The 21,016-nt window shown below is 39.2% G+C and overlaps 2 protein-coding genes and 1 pseudogene across 2 annotated transcripts; all 3 read right to left on the reverse strand.

The window, feature by feature from the left end:
* Positions 1 to 1,354: 1,354 nt before the first annotated feature.
* Positions 1,355 to 6,055, reverse strand: LOC137747288 (phosphatidylinositol/phosphatidylcholine transfer protein SFH12-like). Its single transcript, XM_068487376.1, has 15 exons — positions 5,887 to 6,055; positions 5,205 to 5,353; positions 4,707 to 4,962; positions 4,508 to 4,607; positions 4,074 to 4,340; positions 3,691 to 3,768; positions 3,479 to 3,580; positions 3,350 to 3,399; positions 3,141 to 3,240; positions 2,969 to 3,016; positions 2,712 to 2,786; positions 2,371 to 2,515; positions 1,877 to 2,259; positions 1,599 to 1,688; positions 1,355 to 1,513 (listed from the first exon to the last, which is right to left on the reverse strand). The coding sequence occupies exons 2-15, from the start codon at positions 5,221 to 5,223 to the stop codon at positions 1,499 to 1,501; spliced, it is 1,728 nt and encodes a 575-aa protein (XP_068343477.1). The 5' UTR covers positions 5,224 to 5,353; positions 5,887 to 6,055; the 3' UTR covers positions 1,355 to 1,498.
* A 1,572-nt stretch (positions 6,056 to 7,627) lies between these two features.
* LOC137744739 (thioredoxin domain-containing protein PLP3A-like) lies at positions 7,628 to 9,405 on the reverse strand. Its single transcript, XM_068484535.1, has 7 exons — positions 9,100 to 9,405; positions 8,939 to 8,986; positions 8,685 to 8,827; positions 8,533 to 8,605; positions 8,315 to 8,376; positions 7,954 to 8,051; positions 7,628 to 7,882 (listed from the first exon to the last, which is right to left on the reverse strand). Exons 1-7 carry the CDS (start codon positions 9,256 to 9,258, stop codon positions 7,776 to 7,778), a joined length of 690 nt encoding a protein of 229 aa, XP_068340636.1. The 5' UTR covers positions 9,259 to 9,405; the 3' UTR covers positions 7,628 to 7,775.
* A 1,685-nt stretch (positions 9,406 to 11,090) lies between these two features.
* Positions 11,091 to 20,967, reverse strand: LOC137713132 (AAA-ATPase At2g18193-like; annotated as a pseudogene).
* Positions 20,968 to 21,016: the final 49 nt, after the last annotated feature.

Below are 21,016 nucleotides of genomic sequence, written 5' to 3' on the forward strand. Positions count from 1 at the left end.
CTTTCTTATCTTCATTTTGATATATTATGGGTCGAATTTGGTTAAGAATCGATTGAGTTACGAAGCTTTGAAAATTGCCCAAAGAGTTTTTAACGGAATAACCAAAATCATGGATAGTGGACAATTTCAGAGACCATTTCATTTTCGATCTCATGGACCATTTTTATTGATCATGCAAATCTCAGGGGCCATTTTGTATAATAACCCTATAACAAATAAAATTTGAAATGAGATTGGTAACATACTAATTATACAACTACAATGGTATTATTAAAGAGTTATGCACCGCAAGAGCAACATTAACATACGCCACAGTACATGGATGATTTCTCTAATCTGGCTTTTAAAAAAAAAACATATTTAATCTTTTCGATTTTAGAGATAAATGTTAATGATGATCACAAATATAGAAAGTTTCAAGTGCCAAATGAGATTTTTGGAGTGCTAATAACAATTCCTCAAAAATAATATAATGTATTAATGTTATAATGTTTGATGTATAATTCTGTTTGTAAGAGAATATCAAACCCTTTCGGTGGACTTGGCTGCCAAACCAAATGGCTAAAAGCCTAAAACTAAGGGGAGGCAGTCCAACTTGAAGATATGGTAAGATTGTGAAGAGTGTTGTCTTTGCTTTCCCTCCAATTCATTCATTCATTCATTCATTCACTCTCTCTCTCTCTCTCTCTCACGTGAGTCTTTGAAAGAAACATTCCGTAAGTGCACACTTTCTCCGCCGCCCTCCTCCATCTCTCAAGCAACCGGCGCAGCTGCATGGCGATGCGGTAGCTGCCAGACTGGTTGCCGGTTGCCTTTGCTGAGTTTGCTCAGCTTGCTTGGTGGGCCCCCCTAGAGCAAACCCTATTCTGCTATCCATCTAGATTCTGATAATCTGAGAGTAGCTAAACTCTTGCTTTCCAACAAGCAAATCACAAAGTCTTTGGCTACATCATGGTATCATATCATGCATAATGCACCCAAACAAACCCAGCTGGGTTTGTACCAAACACTCAATAGTGTTTCAACAACTCTCCTCGACAAAATCTGAACTCAGAATTGCCTCCAGCGAAGTAAAGACTAAATGTCCGTTTAAATTAGGATATCTACACCATGATCATATCATGCATGCACCAAAAATCCAGTTGGGTTTGTACCAAACTCTAAAGAGTTTTTTCAACAACTATCATCTGTTCATGAGATGTGAACGCAATATCTTCTTTAACAAACTAGAGATCGAGTGCCGCGCGCTAGACCACTGTTCATGTGCTATTAGAAATTTATATTGAAAAATGACGACATGCACATAAATTATAATAGTGAAAAGTGATAAACTGGCAAACTATGCACATGGCCAAAACTTTATTCATTCATATTTTATGTGGTAAAAGTTTAATAGAACAATTAAGTTGAGTACAGGCGCGCATTTGGGTGGGGGGTTTTGACAGCCAATGATTCATTTATTCAACCAAGCATCTCGTCTCCTGTGTCTGACTTTTCTTCACCAGATATGGAACTGCATTACAACCCAAAACATATTTAAAATGTCACAAACTCCACCTAAAATTCGAATAAGTGATGTTTTCGTCTCGGTTGCTTACCATTTTCTTCTTCTTCTTGTTCTTCTTCTTCTTCTTTTTGTCAAGAGAGCTCAAGAGCTCCTCTTGCCGGGTAAGTGACTCCTCGAGAGCCTAAACAAGAAGCCAATTCAAATGAGGATCATACACCTATAACGTTTACAGTACCCTCCTAGCGATTGATGTAAATTACGGCTTTTACTTTCCTATGGTTGGATTCTGTTTCATGATTTATTTTTTTGGCTAGGTTTTACAGCTCTGTATTCCAGAAATCTACATAGAGGAACTTGTACAAACGCTACCTGCTTTGTTGCCATAAGCTCTTGCTCCAAGGCATCAACCCGGCCTAGAGCAGCATTCAGCATTTCCTCCTTCTGAGCTGGCTTGGCGGCTGGTTTCATGTTCAAAACAGTCATTCTCTCTTCCAACTCAGCCATGCGTTTCATGACAGTCAAGAGATCTGAACCGGAGATGGCAGAGTGTGAAGAGCCCTGGCCTTTGACCATTGTGTCACTGTCGCAGACAGTGCTGGAGTAGAAGGTAGAGTCGGTGAGCTTCCTCGGCATGCTACGTGTTAGTCTGACCATGGCAACAATGCCCATAAGAAACGTCATAATAGCAGCCATAATCTGAGAGCCGAACCCTTCAGGAAGTTCGCAAGCATTGTTCCTGGTTAAACAATCTCCTGCAAGTAAAGAAACTCGGACCCTATAACTATTGTGAAAGGAACAAAAAGGGAAAAAAATGGAATATCTTAGAATTAGAAAAGGAAAGAAAACACAATATACCAGCTCACCTAAATTCTTAGATGATTTAGCCTTTGAGAGGGAAAATTTAACATTCCCTGCTGACACTGGCCAACTTGAATCCACAGATTTACCAACCATCGAGACACTGTCCTTGCGCCTGAAAGACACTTGACGAGTTTTGGCTAGGGAAACCTGCAAAGATTATCTCAGAGGAAGTTAGAACTGTCACAATAACAGAGGAGGGAAACTTCAGCTACAAGATATGCAGATAACAATTATACGTGTGTCTATGCTTAGAAACACATACATAAGAAAGAAAAGCTCTCAGTGTATTTTGACAATTGCTCGGTTGAAATTTAAATTGAACTTGGAAGTCTTTTGCACTTACTTCTTCATGAAAGCGAGAAAGTGCATGATTGAGTTTAGGAGCGGAAGGTCCAATGTTTAGAGCTGCATCGAGTCCCTAGGAAGATTATATGATTAAGCTATGAATTACATCTACGAACAGGAAGCACCAAAATATATTTTGAAAATCATGTGACTAAGAATTTTGAGATGACTTAGTGTCCGAAATGTGAATCTGGAAACTAGGGGCAGGTTTATAAGGAAAAAGAAAAGCAGAAGATATGTTCAAGCAGGACCTACTTGAAGTCCAGATTTTCTTGAACATTTATGACTGCCGTTATGGACCATCTGCAGGTACATAAATTGATACTTATGAATTCTAATTAAATTAGAAGTTAAAATAATGCATAGTGGTAATGATACAAAATAATAAAAAGGAAAAAAAATGAAGAGAAGAACGGTCTTTATCTACCTTCATGATCTCCGGTTGTTTCCAGGGTCCCTTGTCCGAAAGCATACAGCCTCCTTGATCAGCACAAGTACATGTACCTCCTAAAAACTCGGGCAATTCGCTGGAGCAAAGTCAAACCAGAAAATGTACATGAAAATAAGCAAACTGATGAAGCAGCTTATGTGGAAGCAAAGCTCCTAAAAAGTCTGCTTCGTTTAAAACAGACTTACCTAGCATCAATTATTTCAAGCAACTTGCTCTGATACTTGTTGCCAAGGACCTGGAGGATGATAGTTTTCCCTGATTAATGTAGCCCTGACGAGAATAAGCATTTTTAGCATAAAAATGTATATACTCACATTAATCTTTGCTGTAGTCTTCGGATCAAGGAAGGACTTCACGGTGTTCCACAACATTCGAAAGCCAGAACCAGCATTGATGATAAACATGCGATTCAAGGTCTGTGGTAAAAACAACAATTTGTGTGGCATCATAATTCTGACATCAACAAAAATGTCCTGAAGTTCCCGAAATTTTATAGACCAAAAGATGTTAACTGGTAAGGCAGTACCTCAGGATAATTGTCACCGTCAATCTTCTGAAGACGAGTAATAAGTTCCCTGGCAGATTTGTTGAAATTCTTAAATCCCTGAGGCATTGCAGTAAGTTTGTAACAGATTATTTAACTTCCATGTAATGTAATTTGAAGCAAGAAAACTTAGAAGGCCAAAAAGGCTTGTCTAGCGCCATCATCTGCAAACTGCGTAAGAAAACTTATGCCTCTCAAGATTCTTTGTAGTAAATATCCCTTATAGTTAAAAATCTTAGCACATCTTGGCAACAGCTATAAACAATATACCAGCTTTTCCCTTGTTTTCCCATAAGTGATTCTAGTTTCCTGTTTTTCAAATTATTTGCTGAGTAGAAGTAGCGGTTATAGTTAGTATCACATACCACTCCTTGCACATCGAGGATAGTTGTACTTTGATCAATGTGCTTCTTTGCTGCAATTGAGCAAGCTGGAAACTTAACAGCAAATGTCCTCTCGAACTCCTGGACATGGTATTTGATGTAGCGGTCCATAGTTGTAGCTTGCATCAGCTTGGTCACATCTACAAGGCCTAGTCTCTCGATGTACACAGGTCGTCCTTCCTTGTCTACACCATGATGTCCTTGGGGATAGTATTTCAAGACTTCATCGAGTTCCTTGAATTCAAAGTCCTAGAAGAAAAGATAAATACATGAGTAACTAAATTGACGAACAAATATAAACAAATGAAATTCTGCTCTTTACTAAAGGAAAACAAACATAAAAATTGAATGGAAAGATATAAAATGAAATACTTAGCAAACTTCAAAACCTAAGCACCTATTTCTACAGAAGATACCTCCATGATTGTGTCAGCATCGAATGCCTTCCTCCACTCGAGCATGTCAGACCACATTTGCTTGGTTTTGTCGACATCAAATTTCCTGGCCTTCAAGAATCTGTCTTACAATGATTGATTAGATTAAACAAGAACCCAGTATCTGTCATAAAAACCATCGACGACAAAACTGCCACTGGAACAAGAAAAAGGAAGAAACCTGAGCATCTTATGATAATCATCGTGTTTGGAGGGTAGAAGCTCCTCCAGTAAAAGTGCCTGCCGCAATGAATCAACAGCATGTATCTCCTCTAAGTCGTGCACATCCTCAATGTCGATAGACAAGACTTTACTACTGCTTCTTCTATTCCTTTTTGACAAAGAATTTCTGAACCTAGTAGAGGCATTCATTGCCTTCTTCTTCAACGACCCGACTTTAGTCTTTCTATCTTCCTCAGAGATTTTGACATCAGATACTGAAATTTACACAACATAAGTGAGTCATATCTATGCGCATCAAACGCGAGGCATCCTAATATGCAAAGAATAATATGTTTGCCTATCAATGCATCCAAATTCCAAGGCTTTTTTTGTTCATTCCAACATCCTAAAGTCCCTTAAAGTGGCATTGTGCATTACAAATTCAAGACAAGTCCTCACATTTGAAGCATATAGTTATCGAGATGTGAATATACGTTGATTCTAAATGAAATATTACCGGGTAGAGGTCCAGACATGGTGTTACTTGTGAGGGCAACGGGGTTTACTTGTCCGAAAACTTTGTTAAAGTAGTAGCTGAAGTGCAGAAGAAGAATGAAGCACTCATATCACAGATGCAGACCCAGAACCAAAACCCTGCCCAAATGCCTGCATTTACATTCCCACTTTGGAAAACAAAATCACAAAACAGACCAATTATGCTATATAATGTACTTTGCAACCAAATGCAGCTTAAATTTCGAAAAAGAAACAACCAACTTAAAAGGGCAATTCGCTAAAATGATTAGAAACTAAATCCCAATTCCTAAAACGATCAAAATCAGATATCAACGATATATTGAAAACTGATCGTTTTTAGCAATTGGTACGTGAAAAATGATCGTGTTGGCTAATTTCCCAACTAAAAAAGCAAATTACTTCAAGTAAAATTGAGCAGTAACTACAAGAATCGCCCAATTGAACAAATCCATGCATTTACATTCCCACTTTGGAAACCAAAATCACAACCAGAGTGCAACTTAAATTAAAATATAAAAAATATATATAACTCAACTAAAAAATAGGATTAATTCAAATAAAATTGAGCAGTAACAACAAGAAAGAGCAAAATTAAAGGCCTCCAATTGTGCAAAAATACAGAAAAATATAGTGGGATTAATAGGATTATTGATTTTATTTACCTCTGTCCTCTGGTGAACACAGTGGGGGGTCAGTCCAAAAAAAAAAAAACACGAATGGGGTTTTGGGGGAGAGAGAGACAAGGATGGATATAAATATCCTGAATCATAGTCGGGATTTGAGAATTCTTAGAAAATGTCGGAGAGACAGTGAGGGAGAAGAAAATTAGTAAATCTTGTTTTCTTTTTTTAAGGTTTCGATTCAGTTGAGAGCTTGATGTTTGACGAGGTCTCGACAGAAGGCGAAATGCAAGGCAACTCCACTCAAATCCTAAATAACGTCTCTTTGCTTTTCCCGGTAAAACTATATTCCCACTACTTTCATTTCATATATGGTTTTGTTTTCATTTGATTAGTTCTCGACAGTACGAGGACAATTTTATTAACAATAAAGCATAAATTTGATCTTGGCTAACTAATACCTAGCTCGTAGACATGTTTTTTTTTTTTTTTTTTTTTTTGAAAAACACTTACGTTTATATGCACTTTTATAAAAAGTACGTTGAAATTTTTAATAAAAATCCAAAAAAACACTTGAAGTTCCTAAAAGAAGAATCTAGCAAGTGCTTTTCTTATACAGCATGTCCGGATATTTTTCTAATCCATATGCACTTTTAACTTTTCTTGCTAAATATTATGAAACATGGTTTTGATGATCTGAAATCACTTATACAAGAGAGTTTTCTATATGAATAAAATCAGAGTCACCTCGAACTAACCAAGACAAACCAAAACAAAGAAGAGTAAAGCCACAAGATAAGAGGGTTTCAACTAACTGAATCAGAGAGAAATATTACGTTGTGCATTTGTTGTCTTTTTTCTTCACCGTCTGCCTTCTTTATTTTTGGGGATAGAAAGTTAGAAACCAACGTCCTCCCATTCTAATTATATAGCGCTCCAACAGACTCCTCTGAGTGTTCATTTGGAAATGGTGATCTCAAATCTACGTATTTGGGATTTGATACAAGAAATATCTAGAGATTTGGATAATATTACCTAGTTACATTGTTTGATTTTACTATGCATACCTGTATTTTTTAAGAAAGTTTGATTGCATCTGGTCATTTTAAATAAATGTGATGTTGTTTCTCACTCGACGTTCACCTGCATGAGAGATTTTTATGCCAACTAAAAATAACGGATCATAAATCTTAGATTGTTACTCGATCACGAAAGAATTTGCGGATGCTGCACTTACCGAGTTGTACTTTCTGTTTTTATAATTACTTTTTTCGACTTTTCTTAATTAATTACAAAAATCGGAATCCCTTCTTTCACATGGTTTCATCCAAATGTACATTGTTGTATAAAATCAGATACTTTTCTTAATTTTCTTTATAAAACTAAATTTATTCACCTTAAGTCATTTCTTTTCCGGTTCTGTTGGCTTTACCTAATTTACTTATCGACTTAATGTCATTTTTTCTTTCTTACCTATCCAATCTCCCGGGATTTGGCTCGATTATTTCCAGCTCTGTCCAAAATATTTGGATTCCAAATTTCCTGATTCTGCTCATTTTTGTTGTCGCCCGGAGAGCACAAAATCTCAGGACGGACTTTTACCATTTATCAGGATGAAGAACTTGCACGTAAACGGAGTATACACCACCTGATGTAGGTAAAGTTTATCTCAAACTGAGGGTTTAGCAATATAATCGTATTTCCATGCAATTGTTTTACTATGCTACCGTATTTTGTTCACGATAAGTTATTGTGTGGTACACGATTTAGAAAAGTCTACAGATACAGTGCAAACGAATGCCTGGAAGAATATATTTCCACTGCAAATGCGGTCCACAAAAAGAGAAAACAAAACCGATTCCGTTCATACGGTAACATAACTTAGATGCCACAACAAGCATACAACGCATTTGAAAACTCAGGTTGCGGTTTCAATCTGAATCCGAATCAAGATTCACAGATGATCTCACTGTCCTGCGACCGCCTTCAAGATATCCATCATCTTCATCATCGTCTTCTTTCTTCTCACTAATTATACCTGTTAAATTGGCAGTTTAGAGACTCCGCAACAGGATACAAATTGTGAAACACACTTGACAAAGCCATTACCTTTCTTGATTAGTGCAACTTCAAGCGCCCTTGTGCTGAAATCATCTTTTGCTCCCACTTCTTGAAATCCAACCAACCTATCCACGGCAACTCCTTTTCTGAAAAAAGGCGAACCTCTGAATCAGTAAATATGAATTTCAATGGAAGATCTCAGTGCAAGATGTTATTAGCATGAAAGTTATCACATGCTCTTGAAGCACACGTCAAATGATTGCGCAATTACAGTATCACTATATTTCCAGCTTTCGTTGCTCTCCTGCCTTTTCATACAACAGCGAAATAGTGGATGCCCATATGCCTCTTTAATGCTCGAAATGGGCATGCACACAGATTTACAATAGTTACATGGAGATTGCCTGACCTGAAGAGTATGACACAAGGCAAAGTTTTGATTCCGAGCTTGGTAACAAAGAAGGGCGCATTCTGCAGTTCATCATCAAATAATCAATTCCCAATTCTAAACCCATTACTAACTAAAGGACCAAAAACGGAAGGTTGCAAACAAGTAAGCAAAATCCAAGTAAACACGAAAATTTGCACCAACTATAACACAAAACAGGAAACGAAGTTCACAGCAACCTCGGCATCCAGCTTGATGAACTTAGAATCAACATGCTTCGAGGCAAGCGTCTTCAAATGCTTATCCATTATCCTAGAAATAACCAAGTAACGTAAGTTCAAAACACAATCACTAATCCATGTCTAAATTTTCTAGACCAATATGCACTTACTTGCATCTATAGAACTCCCGGTGATAAAAATGGCAGATAACCTTTTCAGTTCCAGTAACTTCACCCAAAAAATCCCCCTCAGTTATATCCCTGTACTCTCCATGCCCCTTCCTCTTCAAAGCTTCTCGCTTCTCAGCTTCTTTCTATTCAAACAAAATCAAAATTTCAAAATTTCAAATCAAACCCGTCAAATAAACACACAAATCCAAGAAATCCCCCATCCGCAAATCAATCAAACACGAAAAATATCGTACCTTTAAAGCATTAATCCGATCCGCGTGCAGTTTTTCAAGCTCCGGATCCTACTCATCACAAAATAATCAAACAAACCATCGCTTTGCGAATTGGGAATTTGAAATGCACATGAAAGATGCAGAATTGAATCAAATCGAATGGAATCGAACCCAGAACTTACATCCATCAACTCGTCGAGGTCGACTTCCTGGTTGGAGGAGCTCGTGGCGGCCGCCTTCTCGTTGGAAAGCAGTTCCTTTTGGTAATTACGGGCTGCGGCGGCCATTACATTTCCGAATGCTAGATTTTGGAGAGTGGACTTCACTGAATCGGGATCCATGTTTCCTGGGAATTGAAAACTTTTCGGATTTGGAGCTTGGATTGTATTGTTCTTCAGTAATATATGGATGATTGCAGATCTGGAAATACAGAGTAGATGCAATCGCAGCTTTTCTGGATTTCGCGGAGGAAAGGGTTCAATTCAAGCGCGAACCACCATTGAGTGGAGGTTTTGGGTCTTGGAGACGAAGACTAACGATCAAACGGGCTCCGTGTTTGGGTGACAATAGGTGATCGGGCATTGGCCCAAATAGTACTGTTTTCCTTCAATCAGAGCACTCAATTTCTCGAAACACTCGTACCCATTTTAAAGAAATTATTTCATTTTGTTTCTTTGAGATTATTTTTGAAAAGGCTAAAAGAGTTTTATGACAATTAAAAGCACTTTTGGCAATGTTTGGTAATTTTTTTTTTTTTTTTTTTTTTTTTTAATGTTTGTGATTTATAAAAGTGCTTTCTTCGATAAGGTATTTCTAAAAGTTTTATTAGAAAACACTTAGATAATAAAATTTCAATGTATACTTTTACTGAAAGTGTTTCTTGCAAAAACTCTTATAAACAAACATTCTTTCAACCTATGCAATCTGAGCCACTACTCATCTTGCTAAAGGCCTTCTTAGACTTTGATCATCCATTGTCTTCAGATGTCCCTGCCTAACTGATATTCTTATTTTCACGATCATTTTAGTTGAGTTTGGTCTAATTATATTGTAATTAGTCTATTTGAATTTGGACTTTTGCCCCAATTCCACCCAAAAGAAAAAGGTAAAAGTTATTGTGAACAACTTTTTTTTACCTTGAATATTGTATTGCAAAGGGTACAAGTCACAACTTGCAAACTGCAAATTGAAAATCTATGAAGATGAACGGAAACCAAACATTTTTCTACGAGGTAGCGTATATATTACATAGCCTCATGCTTATTCAACACATGCATGATGATAATTTTCATTGACCTTCCCTGCTCTTCAAGCTTCCAGACACCACCTCTAAACCCAACATCCTCAACCGGAAAAGACACCAACTCACATTCAGAACTCTCAACGACGGCAAAACTTGTCGAACCCCTTCCCATTCTTCTTCGAAATCCGAAAGAGATTCGAGCATTCGGCCTACAGTTTTCCAAACAACGCTGTCACTAATCCCTTAAAACCTTTCATTCATCTTCTCAAGACTGCCCGATGATTCGAAAGATACCTCAAAATAGGAAGTGAGATGGGATTGAGCCAAACTGGACTAATCTTTCCGCGATAAAACTTAAGACTCAGCTCATGAAGCTGCTGAGGAGGGAACAACAACTTATCAAGCTTGGTGACGAGATCATCACTGCCGTGACTATGGAAACAACAAAAGGTATCGAATTTAATACAAACCTTTTACATATTAGTCCATTCATAAACGTGAGAAGTAAAGAAAAATATCACTGAACTTAGTCCCTTTTAGCCAATTAAACATTCTCCAACACCCAATTTATAGAGAAGTTTGCTATTCCACCTACCACATTTCTTATTTCCTTGAATTTTTGCATTTTTGCTTCTTTGCTTTTCTAGAATTTGTTTGGAACTATTTTTGTTAGAAGCATTTATCGTAGTAGCACTTTTACTATAAACATGCTGAAATTTTGTTTAAAATTCAAAGTAAATGTCTTAAGTTTTTTCTGATAAACATGGTACGAATTTCTTTCTAACTATCCCAAAAAAACAAAAAAACAAAAAACAAAAAAAAAAAAATTAACCATTCTAAAAACAGTTCCACACATGCCCTTAATCCTTTCATCCATTATTCCATTGCTCCCAGTCTCACTTTCTTTCCTATGAGAAAATTGGCAAATCCTTAAAGAGCAACTTCAACATCATTGCTCTTCATGAGCTCCTCAGCAACCTCAGCAGTAGTCACCTCTGTGCTCTCTATCAACGCTTCAATCTCCCCACATAAGCGACGTCGGTTGTCATCATGGTGTTGGTGTGAGTTAAAGAAAACAAAACTTTCTCTACAAGTTGTATTTCATTTTCTGTGTATAACAATTACATGGATGTATGTATATATAGCCTTGGGCTCTTTACATTTATGCCCTTAACTAAACTGTTACAATTCTAACTAACCACACCTAATAACAAAACTAACAACATTTAGTTTTTACAAGCTATGTTTTCTCAACAGATACAGATGATTGATCATCTGTCCTAATACACCCCCTCAAGCGAGAGATGGAATCAGAAATGATGCCAAGAGGAAGCTTGGAACACAAGTAGCGCAACCTGGTTTTGGACAAAGACTTAGTGTGGAGATCAGCCAATTGATCTTCACTGCAAACAAACTGCACTTTAAGCAGACGAGCTAAAACCAGTTCACGAATGTAGTGGTAGTCAAGTTCAATATGCTTAGTACGAGCATGAAAGACGGGATTGGAAGCTAAGGAGATGGCGGAGAGGTTATCACACCAAAGAGTAGGCAGCTGAGGAAGAGAACAGTGAAGATCACGCAAGATTTTACAGACCCAAGTAAGTTCTGCAGCAGTGTGAGCTAGAGACCTGTACTCTGCCTCGGTGGAGGAACGAGCAACCGTGCTTTGTTTCTTAGCACTCCAGCTAATGAGATTGGAACCAAGAAACACACAATAGCCACTAGTGGAGTGCCTATCAAACGTGCAACCAGCCCAATCAGCATCCGAGTAGGCTGAGAGATCAACAGAACTTTTGGTAAACCATAGGCCTTGAGAAACAGAACCCTTAAGGAAACGAAGAACACGTTTAGCAGCTTGAAAATGCTGGTCGCGCGGAGCATGCATAAATTGGCATAACTGATTTACAGCAAACGCAAGGTCTGGGCGAGTCCAGGTGAGATACTGAAGTCCTCCAACCAGAGACCGATAAGCAGTCGGATCAGAGAGAATAGACCCACTGTGATCCAGTTTCTGGGAGCCAAGAGGTGTGCAGCAAGGCTTTGCACCCTCCATATTAGTCCGCTTGAGAAGCTCAAGTAAATATTTGGTTTGGTGAAGGAAGATCCCTTTAGTAGACCGCTGTACTTCCAACCCCAGGAAGTAGTGTAAAGGACCGAGATCCTTCACTGGAAATCTGGCACTAAGCTGTGTAATAAACTGATGACAGAGAGTAGAGTTAGGGCCAGTGACAAGAATGTCATCCACATAGACGAGAACTATAACCAAGTGAGGACCATTCAGGACAAATAAAGAAGCATCAGAGAAGGACTGAGTGAAACCAAGAGCCTGTAATGCCTGGAACAGTTTATCAAACCAAGCCCGAGGCGCTTGTTTGAGGCCATACAAGGATTTTCGGAGCTTGCAGACATGACTGGGAAAGAGAGGATCAGTGAAACCAGGGGGTTGCTGCATGTAAACATCCTCATGTAAGTCGCCATGAAGAAAGGCGTTGCTAATATCCAATTGGTTTAAAAACCAATTGTGTTGAACAACAAGGGTAAGCAGAATGCGAATAGTAACCGGTTTAGCAACCGGACTAAAAGTGTCGTGAAAATCAACCCCTTCTTTTTGATGAAAGCCCTTGGCTACAAGCCGGGCTTTGTAACGATCGACAGTACCATCAGCCTTGGTCTTGATGCGGAAGACCCACTTGCAGCCTACGACGTTTTGAATAGAATGAGAAGGAACTAAAGACCAAGTTCCTGTAGATATTAATGCATTATATTCATCTTGCATAGCAGCTCGCCAGTGAGCATGCTTAGAGGCCTGTAAATAGGTGCTGGGGACAAAATCAAGAGGAACTGGGAGTGGATGTTTAGTCGCTGCATACGCCTTCGGTTTGTAAATGCCTGCCTTAGATCTAGTGACCATAGGATGAGCATTATCAGAAACAGGGAGATGACAGGGTGCAGATGGAGAGACAACTGAGCTGCCAGGATGAGAAGCACCTGTAGGTGGAGAGACAGCAACAACAGCATCAGGGACGGATGAACTCGGGCTAGGAGAAGATGAAGAAGCAGCAGCAGCAGGAAGAGGCTGTTGAGTATACTTGGTAAAATAAAGATCCATGGAAGAAGAGGAGACTGGAGAAACACTTGCAAATGGAGATGGATGAAGAGGCAGGGACTGAAAATGATATGTATCTTCATTAAAAATCACATGTCTGGAGATGTAGATGCGATTGTCAACAGGATCAAAGCATCGATAGCCTTTGTGTTGAAGGCTATAACCTAAAAACACACAACTCTTGCTCTTAGCAGCCAATTTGCTAGAAACATAAGGTTTAAGCCAGGGGAAGCACTGACAGCCAAATACTTTGAGTTTGGAATAATCCGAATGCTGATGGAAGAGAATTTCCCAGGGAGACAGGGTAATACCAGAGATGGGCAGGCAATTTATAAGGTATATAGCAGTAGAGAATGCTTCAACCCAAAACACATGAGGGACATGAGACGCCACAAGTAAAGTCCGAGCTGTTTCAACAAGATGCCTGTGCTTTCTCTCAGCACAGCCATTTTGTTCAGGAGTGTGTGGACAGCTAAATTGATGAAGTATACCATGTGTACGAAGAAAAGATGCAAAAGAATGACCAGTGAACTCACCCCCTGAATCAGAACGCAGGACTTGTATTTTATTGCCAAGTAAATTTTCGACATAGGTTTTGAAGACAACAAATGTAGAAAATACATCAGATTTTGGCTTCAAAGGGAAAAACCAACTATATTTACTAAAATCATCAACCAAGAGTAAGTAATACTGAAAACCACTGTTAGATTTAACAGAAGCAGGTCCCCACAAATCACAGTGCAACAGTTGAAGACTGCGAGTTGTAGTGGAAGAAGCCACTCCAAATGGAAGCTTGTGGTTCTTAGCTAAAGCACAATCTGAACAGAAGAAGTCAACCGTAGATTTGCCATGCACTGCAAGTGAAGTAGTAGAGATGATCCTGCAAAAAATGGAAGAAGAGGGATGACCCAAGCGTCGATGCCAGACTTGAACAGGAGCTTTTACACTGAGAAAAGCAGAATGAAAAGGAGGAGAAGAGTTACTGGAACTTGGCAGTGGATAGAAACCATCTTTAACCATTCCCCGCAAAAGCGTCCTCCCCGAAATACGATCCTTGACAGTGGATCCATAAGGGTCAAGAGTTAAAGAACAGTCATTATCCTTAAGAAATTGATAAGCAGATAAAAGGTTATGTGCCATGGAAGGAACATGAAGAACATTCTGCAGTTTAAAAGAGTGATGAGGAGTGTGCAGAGTAGAAGAACCAACATTATGAATGGATAAACTTTTACCATTGCCAATATACACTTTGTCCTCGCCAGTGTAGGGAGTGGGAGAAGAAAGATTAGCAACATCATTGGTGATGTGAGATGTAGCGCCGGAATCAATTAACCACGGCTGAGAAGATTTTGCAGAATGATGCACACACATGGCAGCAAGCTTAGCCGGAGGAATACGACCACAGATTTCAGGGTTCATGCGATCGAAACAATCAATAGCCTCATGACTAGTAGAACCACAAATCTGACAGGGGGCTTTGAAGTGAGAGGAACCTGAATGATTTCGAGAGCCTTGATAGATCCGATGACCGCGATTAGGAGAGAAATTACCACGATGATTGCGATTGCCCCGATTAGAAACAAATTGGCCCCGAGGAGACTTGCCACGATTAGAGTTGTATCGAGAAGCAGATTGAAGAGGAGAAAACTGAGCAGCAGATGGAGTAGGAAGTAGAGGAGGCTGAGATTGCACTGAGAAGGCCTGAAAAGGTTCAACCACAGAGGCGACTGTTTTTCGTCGAGCCATAGAAAGTTCCTTAGTAAGTAAGAGACCGTGAAGTTCATCAAGAGACGTAGAAGACAGGCGAAGCATGATAGAGTCTATGAATGACTCAAACTCATCAGGTAAACCATGTAAAGTAGCTGCAATGAGATCACGATCAGAAACAGAAGAACCCGCAGCATGTAATGAATCCGCAATTTCCTTGATTTGCTGGAGATAGACAGAGATAGAATTGGAGCCTTTTTGAACCGATTGAAGACGAGATCGCAATTGATGAATGTTAGCCTCCGAAACACCACCAAAACGCTATTCAAGTTTCACCCAAAGCTCGCGAGACGACGAAACCCCAACCGTGAACGGAATGATCTCTTCAAAAAGTGTGGAATTCAACCAGATCAGAAGATTCTGATCTTTTTCATACCATTCCTCAGCAGCAGGATTCAGCGAGCGATCAGCCAAGAAAGGTGGTGGACAGATCTCAGTGCCATCAATCACACCAAGAAACTTGTACCTTCGTAAAATAAGAGCAAACAACGCTCGCCATGGAAGATAATTGGAGCTTTTCAATTTGATCGGCACCATGCTTCCAATGTTATGAATCGTAAGAGAAGTATACGAATTCAGAGAAGGAGGATGAGAAGTCAAATTAGGGTTTGGAGACGATTCAATTGGGGACGATTCAGATGGAGAAGCCATAATCCCAGAAAATAAGAAGCAATCAACGAACAGAGAAGAGATCGGAGAAGAAAAAACAAAGAATCAGAGTTGAAACAACAAGAAAACGATCAGAAGAAGATCGATCGATGCGGAAGGTGGAAAGAAAGCTGTGAAGCGAGAAGGCGAGATACCATAAAGAAAACAAAACTTTCTCTACAAGTTGTATTTCATTTTCTGTGTATAACAATTACATGGATGTATGTATATATAGCCTTGGGCTCTTTACATTTATGCCCTTAACTAAACTGTTACAATTCTAACTAACCACACCTAATAACAAAACTAACAACATTTAGTTTTTATAAGCTATGTTTTCTCAACAGATACAGATGATTGATCATCTGTCCTAATATGAGTCAACATCCTAGGAGGGTTAGGAATATAGGTGTTTTTCCTACTTTGGTTGTATTTCCTTTAAAATTCCTTGTATCACAAGTTTTGGAGTTGTATATATATATATATATATATATATATATATATATTACCTCCCAACAGGAGAAGAATAACAAGAATTATTAGAACTCTAAAATACAATTTTATCTTGGTATCAGTGCAGGTTTCAGCCGGTCTCTTCCTCTAAACCCTAGTCTTCCACAACAAAACAAAACACCAACAATTTTGATCAAAGAAAACAAGGTAGGTCTCAAAACAAGAGACTGAAATAAGATCATTGAGCCGAGTTTCAGACAAAGAAGATAGAAAAGACTGGACACTGTTGCTACAAAGAGGAAAGGCATTGCAGCCTTTGGCCAGACTTCCATACCATAGAACAAAATCACAGAAGTACAAAATTGTGCCACTCCAAATGGCTAAACAAGAAGTTGGGTTTCCCATTGTAGGTCCAGCTCCGGTGTCCAATCTGGGTGCTTTGCCGTTTGGATTCAAGTTAAGGGATTCAAACTACAAAATTTGGTCAAAGATGATGGAGGTTCATGTTGCGGGTTTGAACAAGATGGGATATCTCAATGGGCAGACTTCGGCTGTGGAAGAAACCGATCCTGGTTTTTCTAAATGGCATACAGAGGATGCTGTCGTCCCGGGTTGGTTACTGAAAACCATGGAGCCGCATCTTATAGGGTTATTTATCGACTTACCAACGGCTCATAATATTTGGGAAAACGTTACTCAGATGTTCTATGATGGGGCTGACGAATCTTAGTATTACGAGTTGAGGTGCAAAGCTACAAGGACAAAACAGAATGGACGGTTAATAAATCTATACTTCGCAAAACTAAAAAACATGTGGCAAGAGATGGACAAGCGACGTCCAAATAGAATGATATGTGCTGCTGATTTGAGAAGGGAAAAAAGGATTTTAAAAGAGATAACGTGTATGATTTTCTTGCATGACTAGATGACTCATTGGATGCAGTTCCCAACAATATCTTACGAATGAAGCTCGTCCCTGGAATAGAATAGTGCTTTAACACCATTCGGTGTGAAGCACAAAGAAAAAACCACCATGCTTGGAGGAAAGGAAAGTGATAGTGGCCTATCTATGCCCATAATCAGCAATCCGGGCCATTACGTTCTCTAAATTAGAGGACGCAGAAAAAGACAAACTTCGATGCATACATTGCAATGGAACTCACCATACAAAAGAGACGTGCTTTGAAATTCACGGCCACCCGGAGTGGTTCTTGGAGCGTAGAAAACAACGAGGTCAGGGAAAACCGAATAGAAGAGCTGCAAAAGCCAATGTGGCAGATTCGGGCCTGGGCTTATGGCCCTAATTTCCAGCGGACCAGGTACTTCTATTCAACGTGTTGGGCTGGCTGAGCCTAAGGCCCAAAGTCAGGTAGGGCAACAATCAAGTGGAGGCGCTACCAACAGCGCTAACGCCAATGAAGGAAACACCTTGGACCCATTTGCAGACTTCAAACAGATTGTGGAATCGGACTTGGACAACTTGGCCCAACAGCTATCCCTATTAAATTTAATTGCCTTGCAAGAACAATCCGACGATCCAGGTAATCTCGATACAGGTTGGATTATTAACTTTGGTGCTACTGATCACATGACCTTTGACCATACTCTTTTGAATTCCACAACAACAACCCACGGGATAATATTCTCACTGCAAATGGAGGTGTTGCCCCGGTCACAGGGGTAGGTTCAATCACACTCACTCTTACTCTCTCTTTACACAACTATTTACTCGTCCCTACATTTTCTAGCCATCTATTATTTGTGGGACCAAAGTTCTAAAATACGCTAGGCAGCTAGGCGGAGCCTAGGCAGACTAGGAGGATTTAAATAAATATATTATATTTCGTGTAAATAAGTGTTTGTTTATATTTAAAATATATATAATTTCATCATAAACTACAAAATCAATTCACATTTATATTATGAAGTATTGGAACATAATGAAAATGTGGGGAACAAACATATAATGTGTGTTCATTTAAGTATTCAACAAGCCTCTTACAATTTATTGAAAAAAAATAATATGCAAAATAGAAGTTATCTATTTTTTGTTTAAGTGAGTAGCATGCTAAGCTGGTACCTAGGCGAGTTTGGGTGGGCTAGACGGGTGCCTAGGCTGTCTGGGTGGGCGCCTTAGCAAGTCTAGGCGCATTTTCTTAATTTCCAAACACCTAAGTATTAATCGGGGTGGTGGCCAGCCGCCTAGCGCCTAGGTGGCAATAGGTGGGGATTTTTAGAATAGTGTGTGGGCCAAGTCACCAAGCAATTAAACTATGTGTGTGCTAATGTTTCCGTCTTTCTGTTTACTTTAGAATATTTGGACTTAGGTGATCATTGGGTGTGGTACTAAGAGAAGGGGGTTGGGCTATGTTGATGATGTTGCACAAGGCAGTGCTCATCAAGTTCAAGGTTGTGACAATGGAAAGTTGAAGACTGTCCAATTATGGCATCATCAGCTAGGTTATGCCTCCTTTGGTTATTTGCAAAAATTACTTCCGTTATTATTTAGGAATATTTCAAATTCTTCGTTAAAGTGTAATGTTTGCACATTAGCTAAAAGCCATCAAGCTTCTTATTCTCTGAGTATGAATAAAAGAACGATTCCTTTGAATTAATTCATTCGGATATGTGAGGGCAATCTCCGGTTGCTACTTAACATGGTGTGCGTTGGTTTGTAACCTTTGTTGATGACTGTACTAGAATGACTTGGTTGTACCTCATGAAAAATAAAAGCGATGTGGGTGGAATCTTCAAAAAGTTTTATGACATGGTCAATACTCAATATTCTCTCCCTATTAAAGTTCTTTGGTCAGACCACGGTGGTAAGTATATGAATCAGGATCTTTCTCAGTTTTTCACATAAATGGGTATTCTCCATGAAACTACGTGCCCTCAGACTCCACAGCAAAATGGTTGCCGAACGAAAAAACCGACACATCCTTGAGATTACCCGTGCCCTTCTTATTGGTGGTTGTGCACCCAAGACATATTGGGCGGATGCAGTAACCTATGCTATTTATCTCATGAATCGGATGCTATCGCGTGTTCTCTCTTTTAGAACACCTTTGGCCATGATTATCGATCATGCTTTGCTCTCGTCCACCCTTCACTTAGAACCATAGGTTTTTAGTTGTGTGGCATACATTCACCTTCACAAAAATCAATGAAGCAAACTTGATCCATGTGCGGTGCAGTGTGGTGCGTGTTCCTTGGATTTAGTCTTCAACAAAAGGGTTATCGCTGTTATCATCCATCCACTTGACATACATATGTGACCATGGATGTTACCTTTTCTGAAGACGAATTATTTTTTCCTCTCAGCCATACTCCTCAAGGGGAGCAAACCTTAATCAATGATTATGGCGAGTTCGGTATAATTGAAAAATTAAGTGTAGAAGACAGTGTACATGCCCCAAATAGGCTGCTTAACTGTGATAGTAATAGTCTAAATAGCACCACCACTAGTGGGCCACATAAGTGCCCATAATCTGCCTACCCAAAAGAGCAAAAAAATCATGATATTGCCGAGAGCCCAAGTGGCCCCAATGAAGTGAATAATGATTCACGCCCCAGGCAAAATCTATTGGACATTAATGATGACACAAGTGGGCTGAGTGCAGAAAATCTACTCCATTGCCAACTATGTCTCCACTCATCGACTTTCACCGCAATACTGTGCATCTGTTCAACAGATGGAAACCATCAAAATACCCACCAGAGTGGAAGAAGCCTTGAAAGATCCAAAATGGATAGAGGCAATGCAAGTTGAAATGGAAGTATTACAAAAGAATAATACATGGAGTGTAGTTACACTTCTCAAAGAAAAGAAATCAGTATGATGCAAGTGGGTGTTTACTATTAAACATATGGCAGATGAGACAATTAACAAGTACAAGGTGATGTTAGTGGCAAAAGGGTTTAGCCAGACAAGGCAAGGTAGTTAGAGGCTAAAACCCTGAACCCGCTTGTCATGCAATAGGATATGTGAATGTGCACATCCATTCCACTAGGACGCAGCAATGCAGGGTCAAGTCAATTCTTGTGGTTAGTGGTGAATACAATAATTCTCTCGTCGCCAAAGCTCGACCACAAACCATCTATGAAGTTCAATAAGCTCGAGAGTGACACTAATTGCAATCATTATAACACCACGTGATATGTCAATGCCCGTCAAAAGAAAAAAAAAAGTAACTAAGAATATCATTTGTAACAAAAAACAGAAGGAATTGAAGCAAAACCTTGGTGTTAGAAGTTTGATTTTGTTTTTCTGATTGCCGATTTTGTATATCAACACTGCAGCAATTGATATCCTCAATCACCAAAATTGAACGATTTGTAGTAGACAACAACACCCTCTTCAATTTATAGTCAGTGGAAAGATTAGTAAGCCCCAAATCATACACATCAAACTTAAAATAATTAGCCATGGCTGCGATCAAGCTCGATTTCCAGTGCCGAGAGGACCATACAACAAGTAGCCTTTTTTCAAGCCTTCCCCACCTTCTTATAAAACTCCCTCCTCCTCACAAACCTATCCAAATCCTCTACAATCATTTTCTTGAGCTCAGGGTCCATTGCCATCGTCTTAAAAGTAGCAGGGTGCTCTAGGTTTATCAATCCCCAAGTACTGTTGTTGCCATCATCATACGAACATAAATGACAAGAGTAAAGCTTCACAACCTTCTCCTCTTCTTTAATGGCATTTGCCCTAGCAAGCATGTAAGGCAAGAAGGCGTCTATCACTTTGTCTTTGTGTTTTTTGTGAAATGTCAGCTTAAAGAATTGGTGCTTCGAACTTTCCCTAGAGTACTCCTTTACCTTCTGGGTTTCCATGACATTAAAGTGCCACCTGAGCTTAACATTATCGAAAGTGTTGGCAACT

This window comes from Pyrus communis, chromosome 1, assembly GCF_963583255.1.
Source record: "Pyrus communis chromosome 1, drPyrComm1.1, whole genome shotgun sequence".
Taxonomy (NCBI): Eukaryota; Viridiplantae; Streptophyta; class Magnoliopsida; order Rosales; family Rosaceae; genus Pyrus; species Pyrus communis.